Source organism: Hippopotamus amphibius, chromosome 1, assembly GCF_030028045.1.
Source record: "Hippopotamus amphibius kiboko isolate mHipAmp2 chromosome 1, mHipAmp2.hap2, whole genome shotgun sequence".
Taxonomy (NCBI): Eukaryota; Metazoa; Chordata; class Mammalia; order Artiodactyla; family Hippopotamidae; genus Hippopotamus; species Hippopotamus amphibius.
In genome coordinates this window covers 221,166,577-221,183,472 of record NC_080186.1, presented here as the reverse complement: position 1 = coordinate 221,183,472, position 16,896 = coordinate 221,166,577, and the positions used below count along the sequence as shown (strand labels likewise).

At 37.8% G+C, this 16,896-nt stretch overlaps 1 protein-coding gene across 3 annotated transcripts in view; it reads right to left on the bottom strand.

Moving 5' to 3' along the window:
• Window positions 1-264: 264 nt before the first annotated feature.
• Window positions 265-16,896, bottom strand: part of CCDC125 (coiled-coil domain containing 125) — a 32,484-nt gene continuing 15,852 nt past the window's right edge. For all 3 annotated transcript variants that reach the window (XM_057741796.1, XM_057741806.1, XM_057741788.1), the window contains exons 7-12: window positions 13,612-13,694; window positions 11,964-12,079; window positions 9,658-9,765; window positions 8,071-8,245; window positions 4,723-4,853; window positions 265-3,331 (exon numbers count right to left, since the gene is read on the bottom strand). In XM_057741796.1, coding sequence (XP_057597779.1) covers window positions 3,023-3,331; window positions 4,723-4,853; window positions 8,071-8,245; window positions 9,658-9,765; window positions 11,964-12,079; window positions 13,612-13,694 — 922 coding nt within the window. In that variant the 3' untranslated portion in view covers window positions 265-3,022. The remainder of the gene's footprint in view (window positions 3,332-4,722; window positions 4,854-8,070; window positions 8,246-9,657; window positions 9,766-11,963; window positions 12,080-13,611; window positions 13,695-16,896) is intronic.

Genomic DNA, 16,896 nt, shown 5'->3' with positions numbered 1-16,896 from the left:
AGTATATACCCCAAAAAATTGAATGCGGGATTCATCAACCTTTATGTCAGAATCTATTTCACCTCATCATGTCTAGCACTCATAATCTTTGGGGTCTTTGCTAATTTGATATCTCATTCTAATTTACTTTTCTTTGGTTTCTACTGTGTTGCTAATCATATATAATCCCTCCTTTGTGAACTGTTGATTCAGATTCTTTTTAATACAAATTTTAAGAACTTTTATTGATATAATTGACATACAATAAACTACATATATTTAAAGTGTACAATTTGATATTTTTTTTCTTAATAGTAATGTATATATGGCAATCCCAGTCTCCCAATTTGATACACTATTTAAAGCTATTTTCCGTTTAGTTATTTCAAAATACTGGCTGTATTCTCCATGTTGTACGATACATCCTGGAGCCTATCTCCCACCCTGTAGTTTGTACCCCCCACTTCCCTACGCCTAAATGCACTCTCCCCCTGCAACCACTAGTTTGTTCTCTGTATTTGTGGATCTGCTTCTTTTTTGTTCTATTCACTAGTTTGTTGTATTTTTCTTAGATTCCACATATAAGTGATAGCATACAGTATTTGTCTTTGTGTGACTTATTTTACTTAGCCTAATGCCCTCCAAGTCCATCCATGTTGCTGCAAATGGCAAAATTTTGTTCCTTTTTATGACTGAGTAGTATTCCATTGTATATATATATACAGTATCTTCTTGATCCATACATCTGTTTATGGACACTTAGGCTGCTTCAGTACCTTGGCAATTGTGAATAATGTAGCTATGAACATTGAGATGCATGTATCTTTATGAATTAATTTTTTTGGTTTTTTTGGATATATGCCCAGGAGTGGAATTGCTGGGTCCTATGGTAGTTCTATTTTTAATTTTCTGAGAAACCTTCATACTGTTTTCCACAGTGGCTGCACTAATTTACATTCCCAACAGTGTATAAGGGTTCCCTTTTCTCCACATTCTCACCATTTGTTATTTGTATTTTTGATGACAGCCATTCTGCCAGGTGTGAGGTGATAGCTCATTGTGGTATTGATTTTACTGGCTGTGTTGGGTCTTCGTTGCTGCGTGATGGCTTTCTCTAGTAGCAGAGAGCAGGGGTTACTCTGTTGCGGTGCTCAGGCTTCTCATTGTGGTGGCTTCTCTTGTTTTGGAGCATGGACTCTAGGCTGGCAGGCTTCAGTAGTTGTGGCACACTGGCTCAACAGTTGTGGCTTGCAGGCTCTAGAGTGCAGCACAGTAGCTGTGGTGCACAGGCTTATTTGCTCCATGACATGTAGGATCTTCCCAGACCAGGGCTCCCCTGCATTGGCAGGTGGATTCTTAACCACTGCACCACCAGGGAAATCCCCCATTTGTTTATTTTTGCTTTTGTTTCCTTTACTTGAGGAGACATTCAAATTCTTTGTCCATTTATCAATTGGAATATTACAAATTTTATCAATTTATGTGAGTTTGTTTTATATACACACACATATGAAAAAAGAATCTTTCTAGTTTTTGTAATTTGATTTTTTTTTCCACTTCCAATTTTGGTATTATTAAATAATCTCAGACCCTTGCTTTCCCTTTTATATTAAATTATTATATACACTAGATCTGTGTATAGCCTTTATCCAGTTGTCATTGACCTGCTGTTATACTGCTTTAAATAATGTAATTTTTTAAATTAATTTATTGGCTGCATTGGGTCTTCGTTGCTGTACACGGGCTTTCTCTAGTTGTGGCATGCGGGGGCTACTCTTCATTGTGGTGCGTGGGCTCCTCATTGTGGTGGCTTCTCTTGCTGCAGAGCACAGGCTCTAGGCACACGGGCTTCAGTAGTTGTGGCTCGCTGGCTCTAGAGCACAGGTTCAGTAGTTGTGGCACACGGGCTTAGTTGTTCCACGACATGTGGGAATCTTCCTGGACCAGGGTTCAAACCCGTGTCCCCTGCATTGGCAGGTGGATTCTTAACCACTGCACCACCAGGGAAGTCCCCTTAAATAATGTAATTTTATGTTACAATCAGGACATTTTTTTTTCAATTTAATTTTTGTTTTACATTGGAGTACATTTGATAGGATAATACATTTTAATATCTGATAACAGTAGACCTTCATTATTCCTTTTTTTCAAAATGTATTTGCCAGTTTTTCAGCTTTTGTTAATTATTATTAATGCCAACCAGTGCTGTTCCTGCAATAATATAAATGGTTTATATTGTTACCTTATTATCCTATTGTTAGCTCATCTAATTGTTATAATATCTTTTCACTAAAGATCATAATTAGATAAAAGTTTTGTTATAACTGTTGACAATGTAATGTATTTCCTTTGACATCATTGTGATGCTATTAATATAGTAATAGTCCCAAAAGGTATTAAAGATTATTACTATGTAATATTTCTAGGAAGAGAAAATAATGTTAAATGGCCTAAAATTCAGCATCAAAACCAAGAAGTTAATTCAGAGTGACCTAAGTGCCAGAATCCTGTGTAGATCTGGCTACAGAATGTCACCACTCTGACAAAAAAAGAAGCTATGAAGGTAACTAGTAATGACTTTGAATATACTGCTGCCAGAGTTCCAACATATTAATAACTTTTTTTTGAGGTGAAGGAAATTATTTTTAAACTTTATATGGCAAATGAAAAATCCAGAAAAACACAAAAGAAATGTATTCCAAAACTTTTAACATTCAGTCACTTCTATTGTTGCTTGAGCCAGTCAAAGATTCCTACAGTCAATCTAAATAGTTAATTTTATTTCTCAAAAATCAGTTTCTTTGTTTTTAAGATGTTGGTAAATGCTGAAAATTTCAAAAATATAGTAATGTAATTTATAAATGAAATATGTCAACATAGAATACTAATAAGTTTCTTGTAGAAAAATTTACTTGAGCTGCCTCCCAAAATTTGGAAATACCTGGAAAACATACAACTTCTGAAGATATAACAACATTTACACAGTCCTTTTTCAAAGTCTTGATATAAACAGCTCTCAGTTCTAATTTCAACTGGTTTGTCTTCAGTACATGATACTTGATGGCAAAGAATGGGACCTTTTAAGAGTTCCTGTGTAGTTTTGATCTGTTTGAAAGTGCTGAATTGAACAAAGGCAGCCCACAGAATTAAAAATTTGAACACTTGAAAGTACAGGATCATGTAAAACAGGGAATTCTGAAGTTTCCTGCCAGGGGCTCTTTACTGGAAAATTGTCTTTCATAGGATTTTTTTCTTTATTCTCTCTTGAGGTGGTGTCTTTGTCTTCCAAAGCCCGAGCAAGCATGTAACTAACTTTTCTTTGATGAGCCAAAGCTTCTTCCTTATCATTTAACTGCATGCACAGAAAGTTAAAATGTACCAGTTAGTCAGTAAATCACAAAATACAGAACTACAGTTAGAAGTATTTCATGAAAATGTTCAATCTTCTGTGAAGTCAGTCAGTATGAATAAATTAAGTGTTCACAGATTCTTAAGCATTATGCTACATGTTATTGAGGATTTTTTTTTTAAAGGAAGAATAGAAAATAGTTTTCTGTTGAAAAATTTTTTTAAGTTGTCTGAAGAAAGAGAAAAAAGTATATATTTACATGGTATGTGTGTATATATGTATATATAATACCAACATGTACTTACCTCTGTGAAAGAATGTTGAAGTTATTTATATTAAAAATTGTTTTTATATTTTTATATGCAAATAAATAACTTTACTCTTCTGTAGATAAGTATGTTCATATAATGTGGGCTTCTTAGTTTAGTCATCTATGAAACTGAGGATAACAGGACTGATTTCAGGGATGTGATAATGATTAAAGGATATAATGCATCAGGAAGTTCCTTGAACACTTTAAAAATTCCTGAATATATGAAGGTGAGTCAAAAATTATCTGCACTTCGGTTGTATTAAAACTTCTGTAGGCCGCACTGTCTTATCAGTGCTTTCCGTTCAAGGCCACTGTCTCCCCAGTCACTGCTGTGCAGGTGTGAACATGTTACATCAGTTCATTTGTAACTGTGGTGAGAGCAGAAATGGATGCCCCACTTGTAATTTGCATGAAAGAAGAACAGTATGCAGTGATTCATTTTTTGTGGTCTGAGAGTGTACCTGGCGCCATTATTTATCGAAGACTGTGCGCAGTATGGAGAAAGTGTGTTGCGAAGAAGTGTGTATGAATAGATAGAGAAGTTCAAGGAAGGTCGCACAAGTGTTAGCCATCAAGGAGCTGGATTCACTTCTGATGAAGAAGTGAAGACAGGTGCATTCGTGGCTCACAGCTCAGCCTAAAACATTTTTTAATGAGGGGATACGAAAGCTTGTTGACAGATAGAGTGTATTGAAAAGCAGGGAGCTTATGTCAAAATGATGTATTTGTCTTTTCTAAAAGTTAATTAAAATAAATTCTGCAGCCAGAGTGCGGATAATTTTTGACTTACCCTCATATAAATGTCTTGTCATGAACTGTGTATGTAAGTGCAGATGACAGAGTTGCCTGGATTTAATTACAGGGAGCCTCCTCTTTTCAGAGGTGGAGCTTTAAAGTTGCACAGGAAGAACATGGATGGGAGAAGTGGGAAGCAGGTGTGGGGTGTTGAAGGAGATAAAGACTGTAATTCTGGGAAATGGTACCTGAAATGGGAGAAGAGCATAAAAGTCAAGTATACAGTGATACAGAGGAAGATCAGCTCATGTGCAGCCTCTAACAAAAAGAAAGCAAAGATACTAACCAAATCTATTAGCATCTTAAAGACTTCCTGAGGATCGTCGTGGTCATCAGTACTCTTAGAACTGTTTTCTGAAGGGAGCATACCCCACAGTTTCTGCCCCAAGGTCTTCTTACTCCTTTGCGATGGTAACCCTAAAATGGAACATTAAAATCCAGCTGAGACATAGAAACACTCACTGATGTACTTTCAGGAAGAGGTAAGTGTGAACCAAGGCTAATTCACTCCTAAATCAGTCAGGACCTTGTCCTCTTCAGGTGACCTCTAGCACGAGGGAGGCAGGCAGCTCAGCGCAGTGGGACAAGCAGACTACAGAGCCAGGATGGCAAACACAGGTGAGGGGCCACAGTATGAGAACCCAGAGCAGCACCCCGCTACTCTCGTTGCTCAGCGGCCACCCATGGGAAGATGCAGCCTGTGCTACCCCATCGTCTCAGTCTTCCAGAGGAGCCAGCAGTCCACACTTGCGTGTGACATCTCCCAGTGTAGAGGTCAGCCAGCTGCCCACATTATTTGAGAACGCTCTTCACTCCCAACAAAGCTTGTCTGCAGACAGGTGGCCTCTGAACCATGCAAACTCTGCTTTAGAGCCAGGAAAACCTGGACCTCCATCCCCACTTAGCCACTTAACAGTATGATGTTGGACAAGTTCTCTGAGCTACATGTCCTCACCTCCAGGATGAGAATAACAGTATCTATCCTCTATTGTTGGGCTGCTGTGCCATTAAAGAACAGAGCACAGGCTGCGGGCGGGGAGTGGGCAGTTGGTATGGAAATGAGTACAGTGTTTCTGTTTGGGAAGATGAAAAAGTTCTGGAGATGGATGGTGGTGATGATTATACAACAGTGTGAAGGGACTTAATGTCACTTAAAAATGGTTAAAATGGTAAGTTTTATGTATATTTTATCACAATTAAAAACACACACACACACAGTTGTGAAAGCACCTAGCCAAACCACTGACATGATGCTTCAAAGTCCACATCCTGCAGTATTACAGTGATATTCCTCTTCATCCATAGAAAGGATGCAATTTGTAGCAGAAAATACAAAATTTATAGATTTACACAGAGTTTCAAGAATGTTTTTGGAATGCTCTGCAAATGGTCTAAAGCCTAAAGGGACAATTCCTGTTCCACCCAATCCTGATAAACCAGAGTGCCTGGACCTCACACCTGACCTTTTTCAGTAGCAGCTGTGGCAAAGGAGAAAAAGCCAGACAAGCTGACCAACTCATCCGTTCTGAGAGTGGATGAATCTGTCACTATTTTGAATCTAAAAAAAAGAAATATGCTTATGAGCTATCTCTCAGAACTTGTCTAAGCTGCCACGTCAAGAAGAAAAGTTAATGGAGTATTAACCACAAATAATAAAATGACCTGTAACAGTCATCTTGCACCAGGTTATTGAAATATATTGATAAAATGAATCAAAGTCTTGTCACTAAAACAAAGAGCTACTAAAACTTGTATGGTTTGTAAAGGTTTTTCAGAGATGAACCAATTATTTTAAATTCTGCTTCCAGTCTCTCTCAGTACCTTAACAGAAAGCAAAGATTGGGAGCTCTACCTCTCATATCATATTTTCTGTGGAAAAGTTCCTGAATTCTGTGAAAAGCTAAGCAAGGCAGGAATTCTGGACTATAAAATGAGCACACGTGCTGAACTCTGGATATGCACCTACCTCTCCTATTCTTTTCTCCCTACTCTTCTCTCTACCTTCCATCAAAACAAGATCAGATTTCCAAAGGGATTTGACTTCAGTTAACAACACAAAACACCCAAGCTACCCTCAAAGAATATACCTTTGAAAATTCTGCAATCCAGCTCCTATCAAGGGCCTCACTGAGAAGTGGCGCTTGAGGAAGCTCACCTACACGTTTGCTGTTCACAGTAGAACTAGATATTCTTAACGTTTTCCACCAGTTCCTCAAAGGCTAAGTTCATTGGACTCTGTTAGATTATTTCCCTGGCAAATCACTTATCTTGACATTAAGGCTATACTTTTATCTTACCAGGGAATTACAGAAAACAGCCATATAAATATTGATTTTGTATTTAAGTGTTGAGAACTTAGCCATTATATTTGCTCATTGGCCTCTGTAAGTCTCATATCAGAAAACACCTTTAGAAATTAATTTCAGGACAATTTGGAATGCCTGTTTAAGAACGAGAGTTGAGGAAGATTATTTCCGGCCTTTTGCCCTGACTTCCAGATATCTGACTCTAAATACATAGCTTTTATAATCTGCTTTCACCTACTTTCACAGTTCTTGTTTACGACTTCTATTTTTATTATCCCTGTAAGCTGTTTCTTAACACTTCAGCAAAGAGCTGGGTAAAGTTTAGTTAATGAAGCTAAAATTCACAACACTAGATCCATATACTAATACTAATTTTAAAATATTTCAAACAAAATAGGTATCTACTATTAAAAGTTTCATTTTTAATACTATAAGATTCTTACTGGTCTTAAATTCATCTGAAAATGAGAGATACTGGAACTAGGATTATGGATTTTGACAAAAAAGATTTAGAAATAGGGTCATGTCAGAATTTTAATACTAAAAACTTACATTTCTTAATAAACACTTTAATCTTTCTTGACTGATAAACGGTTTCAAATTGGAATTTTAAATTGAAGCAATATGAATTCTACTGAATAATACAAATGAAAATTGAGATTGGCCATTTAGAGAAACTAAAATTTCTAACAAATAACAGCTACTTTGTTTATACTAGACAGTCTACATACTTCATACTAGACAGTCTACATACTTCAATGGCAATTTTATTCTCTCATGCCATTTTTATATATTTTGTTTACACTAATACCATAATGACTCAAAAATGGCCATGAACTTTTGATAGGCTTGTGAACAAAAACCTAAACCTTAACTTCTGTTTCACTTTTTATAAGAATATTTTATTAATTTGTCAAATTTAAGATTCTTCCTCTACTGTTCAATGTCTCCTTCCAGAGTCACACATTTCAATAAAGTTTAATTAGATAAATTTAATGTTGGGTTTCACTGTCATTTTCAATATTATTCCTTCTTGACAGCTTCCCCATAATCTAGCGCTCTCGTTATAAATTTTTTCCACTAAACATGGTCTTGTTTAAATGAAATAGAAGAGTATTAAAAAGAGAATCTCCTGTTATTTTATGGTTTCATCTGCATAGGTAACACCCAGTGACCCCCTTTCTCCCCATAGCTGTTAAATTTTTAGATAAATCATAACTATATGTGAAATTTCAATTATATTCACCATTTTAACTGTTTAATCAACTGATTATAAGCAAAAACAACTGAAATTACACCTGATTATTGCCATTATAATTCATATTTACCATCCTCTTTAAGGTGCTTCCAATTTATCCATTTTGTTGCTTTCTTACACATTTTGTCCATTTGTGTCAATCTTAGTGCCTGGTCATTTTTCCTCATTAATTGTTGCTCAAATGCAATTCTGAACGCATCAGCCATTATGTAGGCTTCTTCTTTACTCTTCTGCAGAAGTTCCAACTGGTTTTGAAAGAAAGTTTATGAGATGTTAGAGGCAAAATCAGAACAATTCTGGCCTGAGTGCTGAGTCAGATTAGCAAATGTAGTCTCCCTTCCTAGTTGGAGTCTACTGCCTACCCTTGATCTATTGCATCTGCTTAATCTAATTAGTACTTGCCATTCTCTGCTGCAGTAGCTGCCCACTCTGAACTAGATTACCAGAAGTTTCTCTTGTGCCTGTCAGTTCCCTGGTAATCCTACTCTTAGACCTCATTATCCTAGACAGGCCTTGTGTATGAAGAAAGGAAGATGCCAAAGGCTGCATTTCAGTTCTGCCTTGGGCCATTCCAGACAATACCACTGAAAACATTTGGGAATACAATCTTTCAGATACCTCCCATAGCTGACTCTGATCTTTGTAATCTTATGCTTTAATGTTCAGCTGTTTGCTTTCACATATACTCTGAAGACTAAATTGCAAACCTTCAATAAAAATATTTTTAAAAATATGGCCCAAACTGTATTTGTTATGAAAGCCAAATTATAGTGGCAGCTATCATTTGATTAAATGCCAGGCATGGCCCTGTGCTAAACATTCTATGTCTACTGTTTATTTCTCACAACAACCCTCCAAACTAGCTATTAGCCTCCATTTAACATATGCGTCCAAAGCCACAAAGCTGGAAAATGATGGAGCAGAGATTCACCTAGGTCTGGCTGGCACAAAGGTTCCTTCCACTGTACTTTGCAGCTTTTCTAATAAGCTTCATGTTTATCTCTCCGCTAATCATTGTTGCACACCCTGATGATTTTAAGCACAGGTGCCTTTTCCTCTAATATCTAGTAATTTTAGGGCCATGTATAGACAAAAGAAATACAAACTTAGGAAATATTAACTGAAACACAGGCAAACAACTTTTCACGGCTACAGTATCGTGCCAAGTACTATTTGTATTTTGGAAACCATGTAAACGAAATCCAGTTTATACATTAATGTTATTTTTTTTTAATTAATTTATTTCTGGCTGTGTTGGGTCTTCGTTGCTGCGCATGGGCTTTCTCTAGTTGTGGCCAGCAGGGGCTACTCTTTGTCTTTGTTGTGGTGCATGGGCTTCTCACTGCAGTGGCTTCTCTTGTTGTGGAGCACAGGCTCTAGGCACACAGGCTTCAGTAGTTGTGGCACACAGGCTTAGCTGCTCTCGAGCACGTGGGATCTTCCCTGACCAGGGCTCAAACCCGTGTCCCCTGCACTGGCATGCGGATTCTTAACCACTGTGCCACCAGGGAAGTCCTGATATCATTTAAAACTAAGGATAAGTTCCATAGCCAATGACTACCAAATTAAGCTAATTATTCCATATACTTCCATTAATTCTACTTCATAGTAATATAGAAACAAAACCAAAGCTTTTACTGTTTTGATAATACATTACCTCCTGTTTGAGCTGAAGGAGCATTTTCCGAGTGGACGCTGCCAGTTTGGCACAAGCACAGGGGCTCCCTCTGGGGCTGTGACAAAGGCAGGCTCCCAGGACTGCAAGCTTTAAATCCCAAAGAATTATCTGTTACTAAGTGTCCATTGCTTAGCTGTACACAAACACAGGGCACACACACAAACCCATGCACATTTTATTCAAGCATCTGATTGAAAGAAACTGCAAAGGAAGAGAAAAATAGGAAGCTGAGATCATGACCTCAGAACTCAAGTGGGAATTAACTACAAATGAGGAGCGACTTATTACTTAGAACAAAAACAAAGGAATTCTACATTCCTTCTCTTCACTCTCCAAAACCTTTCACTTGGTACCAGCTTCCTCTACTTCTGAGTCTTTGGCAGGAACCTGAGCTAACAAAGTAAACATCTACGATGTGGATTTCCTGTGACTGGGTTTGGCCCTGCTGCCTAGCATTCATTACTGCCAGGTCCTGCCGGGAGAGATGTGCGCTCAGAAACGAGGAGTAAATTTTAATGTCAACGAGGAAAACAATCATCCCGCCACTCCTAAAACAAAAGATGCTCTGTGATCATGTAATAAACGCTTAACTATTTCTTGGCTCGTCCACTGCTCTGGAAATGCATATGGCCCTGATCCCTCAAAACCTGTTATTGGATGACAGTGAAGAAGCTAGTCCATGTGGGTCGCTCCTGGTTGACCATCACGGCCACAAGTAAGAACTGCTGTACTTTTTTTTTAAATCCATTTTGGCAACTAACCACATGTTGCTTTTCAACGTATTACAAAAGCTACCAATTTAATAGGGGCGGTCTGTGTAATATTTTGTGCCACATCTTTTAAAGTTTCATGTAGATCTTACTACAAAATTATCGTCTAAGCTTCCTGCTGCTGTAAATTTAACATGAATGGACTGGCTTAAAATAGAAACTTATTTTAGAGACTCTTTAGAGAGGAAGATGCCACTCTCTCTCTTAGTGTAAAGGCTATTTTAGAAAATTCCTTCTTGCATCAAAGGTAACTGTGAGGCACATAGTGAGCTTTCAGTTGACTCGAATGTACAAAGGGCGGCTATGTGGCAGATTGGTGTCTTCCCCTATCAACTTCGGGCTTCTGAAAACTGTCCCTGCAACAGCTGCCAACAGCAACTTAAGGCCTGGGTAGGGCCAGAATAAAAACGCAAGTTTTCCGCAAAGACCTCTGAATCCTAATTCTATTTCCTCATCTCAGTGCTCCATCATCTGGCTCAGGGCCCTTGTTTCTGCCTGCCATACGGTATAAGATTGGTCCCACAGCCTACTCGAGATTATAATAATGTTCTCTTTTTCTGAACTTTCTGTTCAGTTTCTTTTATTTTAATTTTTTTGCTATTACACTAGTTTTCCAGCCAGGCAGTAGAGCACAGTGATCAAAACCACAGACTCTAAATTCTATCTGGGTGTAAACCCCAGTTCTACCACTTAGTGTAGCTTTGTGACTTTGGGCAAATTACTTAAGCCTTTTGTGCCTCTATTACCTCATTTGTAAAACAGGGATTTAATAGTACTCACCTTATCCAGGAGTTGTAAGAATTAAATGTGTTCATCTATAGTAAGCACTCGGAACAGTATCTGGCACTTACAGAGGACTATGTATTTGCTATTAGTAGCAGCAGCTGCTTTATATGTGAAGTTCTGTAATAAGTGACTGGGTGACCCCTCTCACTCCACTGGTGTGCTTATTTCTCATGAGTCCCCAGGACACTTTTTAATGTTATCAGCCAAACTTCGACCTGTGAGACATTTCACACCTCAGCAAGCAATTAGCAAGGCATCAGCAGATCTTTGTCCCAGACCTGGCTCAATCCCAGATTGACTGAGTCACCTTGGGAAAGTAACTGAAACTTTCTGAGCCTGAGTTTCCTCCTCGTAAAATGGGAATAATACTTGCTTTGCAGCCGTCACAAGACCATTACAAAGATCAAGTTAAACAATGTGTGGGAAAGTACTCTGACACGGTGAGCCTCGACCCAGGGGAGACACTACTGACATAGTTCCTGCTAACACTGCAGAGAAAGGAAATAAAAGAGGTAAGAAGTCGCTAGTGCATCCCCCAGTGTTCCAAGAATGTCATACCCAAAGGGCATGGTACCTGCAGGGCTGAAGAACAGACCTGGGCCGCTCTCACCCTCAGTCTCAAACTGCCAAGTGTGGTGCTATCCTAGACGTGGAGCCGACGGCAACGGCAGAAAGAAAGCGGAAGTGGAAAACTCCCCTCCTGCTAAGCTTATGTACCTGCTTACCTACCTCAAGCCCTGAAACCTCTGTAAAGCCACTTGTCTCCTGGCACGTGTTTTCCTGAGCCATCTTCTGCTGTTTGATATCAAGCATGGCGAGGGCCTCCAAATACTGTTGATTCAAAACTAGGAAGGGCATGTAAGAAAGTGTTAGGTGTGCGGTCTAACCCCAGCCTCACCTAATCCAGTTAAACCAACCTCATATACTCATTTTTTCTAAGCAAGGGATATACAACTATCCACAAAGTCTGTCTCCATCCAGAAAACCTATCTGATAGAATAGTGGCTATCAAGCAAGTTAATGCACCCGTAACACTAGATAAAATGTTACTTTTAACGTGGAAATAACTTTGAAACCGAAGTCTCGTCTTCATTTGCTTATAGAAAATGTGTAGGATTTTCAAAACGAGAATGCACAAAGGCTAATTATCCACACTGTGAGACGATCAGATGCTGAGATCTCATATACTATATTAATGTCAACTGTACCAGCTCTCCAAACTCTATCAGACTTTTTTTTTTCCAGGCTTTTCTTTTAGTTAAGAGTTTTCACAAAAGGCTCTCAACCCAAATATTTAGAACAAGAGGGGTCATGCTATTTACTGGAGAGCAGAAAACAGTAACTTTTCCTCTCTTCTTACAGGATAGAAGGATAGGGAGGAAGGGGCAGGAGGAGTGGTTACAAGCAGCTTCCGTCCTGGCACTAACCTAACATGGGGGAAATCGCTATCTGCTCAAATCACTGGTGTGGAGACGCGTACCTGTATGTGCAGTTCTCACCCAGGGCGTTGCCACAGTCCACTTACTACACTGTGTAAAGTGCCGCTCTCGGGCCCATGACCTGATTGAACAGTCATTCTATGCCTTTCAAGCCACCACTTTAAAACTGTCCTGCTGGGAATTCCCTGGCAGTCTGGTGGTTAGGACTCTGGGCTCTCACTGCCAAGGGCCCAGGTTCGATCCCTGGTCAGGGAACTCAGATCCCACATGCTGAGTGGTGCAGCCAATAAAAAAAAATCTAAAAAGCTGGTATCACCTTACTATTCTTCCATTAACTTCTGTCATATAGTGGCTCATTATATAAAAGATATGCTGTGTTTGTATACACACACACACATATATAATTTCAAGTTCTTAATGAGTCAAATAATATTTTGAAAAATTAAAAATATTTGTATTATGACAGTCACAGAAGACACTTTTACAGAGAAAAAATCATGTTGAATAACTATACAATTTTATACTTTTCCTACTAGTATCCCAATAAACATATGCTTACTCAAGTTCTTCAAACATCAGGTGCTCTACCATTTTGTTTTACACTGAGTATAAAAACTAAAAGATAAAGGCGGAATCAGGAGAAATTACTTGATGGGTATAAGGTTTTATTTTATAGTGATGGAGATGTTTTAGAACTAGATGTTTGTAAGTTTTATGAATTGTTCACTTTTAAATGGTTTATTTTATGTGAATTTCATCTCACATTTTTTTAAATTAAAAAACCTGATGCATTTCTTCTTTTATCCTTAAAATATATTACTTCAAAATATTAGCACTTTGTCTATTAATATGTGTGTTCTTAACACAGGACATTCCATATAAAACTGATCTTTTAACACAATATTTTTAAAGAATTATCAAAATACCACTCTACTTACTTGCATTTTCAGACTTGAGCATTTTAATGTCTTCTGTTTTTAGTTTCAAAGTTTCTTTGAGGACTGCATTTTCACAATTTAGCCTGGAAAAAAGTACCCTCCAAATAACTAAAACATTAACACTTTGTAGTTGAGTGAGGATATTTAATCCCATAATTAGAACACAAGAACCCAAATATAATTTTTCTTAGTTCAAAACAGTCTAGAATTTATATGTTTAATAAAATCAAATTTAAAGGAGTGTGGTAAGATTTTGAACTTATTCTTAACCCTTCTATATACTTAGCTGAGAAAGAATCAGGACCAGAAATACCTCTAAGGCATCTACTTTGAACACTCACTCTCTTTACTAAAGTTTCAATCAACTTAATAACCATTTGAACACCAACTACATGCTTAGCTACCTTCTAAAATTTGCATAAAAAGATACATAGGAGGTACAAACTTCCAGTTATAAAATAAGTAAGTCCTGGGGATGTAATATACAGCATGGAGACTGTAGCTAACAATTATTGCACAATATTTGAAAGTTGCTAAGAGAGTAGATCTTAAAAGTTCTCAACATAAGAAAAAAACTGTAATGGTGTATGGCAATGAATATTAACTAGATTTATTGTGATGATCATTTTACAACATATGCAAATATCAAATCATTATATTGTACACCTGAAAGTAATACAATGTTATATGTCAATTATACCACAATTTAAGAAAAAGATACACAGGGAGCTTTATCTTTTGAATGAAAATTGGAATTACAAGAGTCCCTAAATTACCCAGCATCAGAGGCTTAAAAAATTGCTATTGTGATTAAAAACAGTACCAGATACATCTGGCCTAATTTATAACTTCAAATAAAATACCTATCCAGATAGGTTGTGATATTCCTAGGGAATATTATATGCTGTGCTTGGGTAGGCCTTGTATCATTAAAACAGTAGTCATGAAGTTAAAGCTTCTCAAAAGTGAAATGTGGTTCTCATCACACGAAAAAAAAATTCTGTAACCATGTATGGTGACAGATGTTGACTGGACTTATATTGTGGTGAGCATTCTGCGATATGTACAGGTACTGAGTCGTTGTGTTGTACACCTGAAGTAATGTAATATGTCAGTTATATCTAAAAAAAAAGAAATGTAAATCTTAGGCACCCCCTTTCCGTTAATTACCTAACAAATTAATAAAATGTGAAATCCGTTTCTCAAGCAATGTCTATAGCCCTTGAAGAATAAAGCACCTTTCTCAGCATAACGTCTTCCTAGGACTCTAGGTCTGTGATTCTCAAACTGAACTCTGAATAATTCTAAGAGTATGAGGACATTCAGACACTCGCAAACATTTTATGAGATGCATGCAAACTACTTTATACATTAATTTTAAAAAACAACCTACTCAGTCAAATGCATTAACTGTGCTGTCTGGTTAACTATTTTTGTGCAGACCTCACAAAAAAGCAACCTCTGCCAGTTCTGCCTCACTGAAGAGCATCCGCAGAGACAACCTAGTGACCCAGTGTAAATCTGTGTACGTGAATCAGAGTGTTCAGGGTTCTGTGCGGCCAAAACAAAATACAAAAAAACCAAGCTGGGTGAACGACACTATCACACTGGCAAATACTAAAACCGATGACACATTCTCTTGATGAGGATATGGGGAAGCAAGCACTCTCATCAGTTACTGTTAGGAATGCAAACGGGTACCAGCCTTACAGAGAGGAATCAGGCAACCTCTAATAAATAACCTTTTCACCCAGCAGCTTCTAAGAATTTACCCTGAAAATGTATCTCCAACAACACAAACGTATATGTCAGGGTTATTTATTGCAGCATGGTTTATAATAGCAAAATCATGGAAACAATCTAACTGCCTATATATAGGAGAGTAGTTGAGTAAACTATTTCACACCCACACAGAACAGTGATTTCCAGGATATACTGTTAAACAGAAAAACAAAGCACAAAAGAACATCTACAGTACAGTAGCTCTGATATAAGAAAGAAGGGGAAATTTTAAAAAATACATACATCTGCCTAGTGGTGTAAACAGAAACACAGGAAGGAAAAACCAAAAAATAGTAAGGTTGATTATGTACAGATAGCGGAGGGAAGGAGGAATGGCAGGCCGCTGGGAATGGCATAGAGCGTGTGGGGGGCGAAGGACACTTCTCTTTATACCTGTTGAATACCTGTGACTGCTGGAAGCATGTCAACGTTTCACACAGTCAAAAGTAAACAAACGAAATGAATAAGTAAATTGATAAGGATGGTGAAGAACTACAAAACAGAATACAAATGGAAACAAGTGAACTTAAATGAAGAGCAGTAACCACATTAAAGAGAAAAAAGAAGAAACTCACCAAGTAAGTTTTAAACACAGCTATTTTGACCATATACCTGACCCTATACCTTCAGGCTAAACACAAAACTGTAAACAAATACGGAACTCTACTTAGTGGGTTTGATTTTACAATGGTATGTATTAGCAATTCTAAAGTTACTTTCTGTATAGTCTATGATGGAACAAATAAGTGAACATAGGGTAACAGCAGCCAGGTTTCTCACTGTCGGAGTTACAAACGCCGAAAGGGGCAAAGCTAATGTGAACCCCATGGTGGTGGTCTGCAACTGGAGGTATGAGTATGATCTCAGGGTTCTGAAGAGCTTGATATGGGATAGATATATACATACACATATGATTAGGAGATAAGGAGACAGATGATAAATTGATGATAGATACATAGATGTATACATGTGTGTCTGCGTCTGTGTGTCTTTTCCAACTCTGTCCTGAGAGGACCTACATGCAATGAATCCCCAGTAGCTATGAGCACACCTAGCACTCAGATGTCGATTTCTGAACACCATTCCCCACTAAAAGGAACCACGGCTCCTTGAAGAAATACCTAATATTATAGGCATACTGGCCTAGAATATCTCATACCAGAAAGCAAGAAAGTGCTCAAAGGAAAACAGAGAGATGTCACAAAGCCACAGGAACACCCATGCTTGATGCGGCTCCTACTGACCGAAGCAGGAAAATTTTAAGCATCAAAAGAAATGATGGAAGTAATAGCCTTTAACCCATTGAATAATGCAAGAATCCTTGAGTCCATATTGGTATAAACAAACACAAGAGAAGGAAAAACTCTTTTTTACAGTAAAATGGTAACACATAAATGTAGAAGGAAGAAGAGAATTGGGCAACCATTGTAGTAATAATTGCTTCAGATAGAATAATAGTCACTGGATGTAAAAACAAGTGGGTCAAAATCTGATGAGTCACAG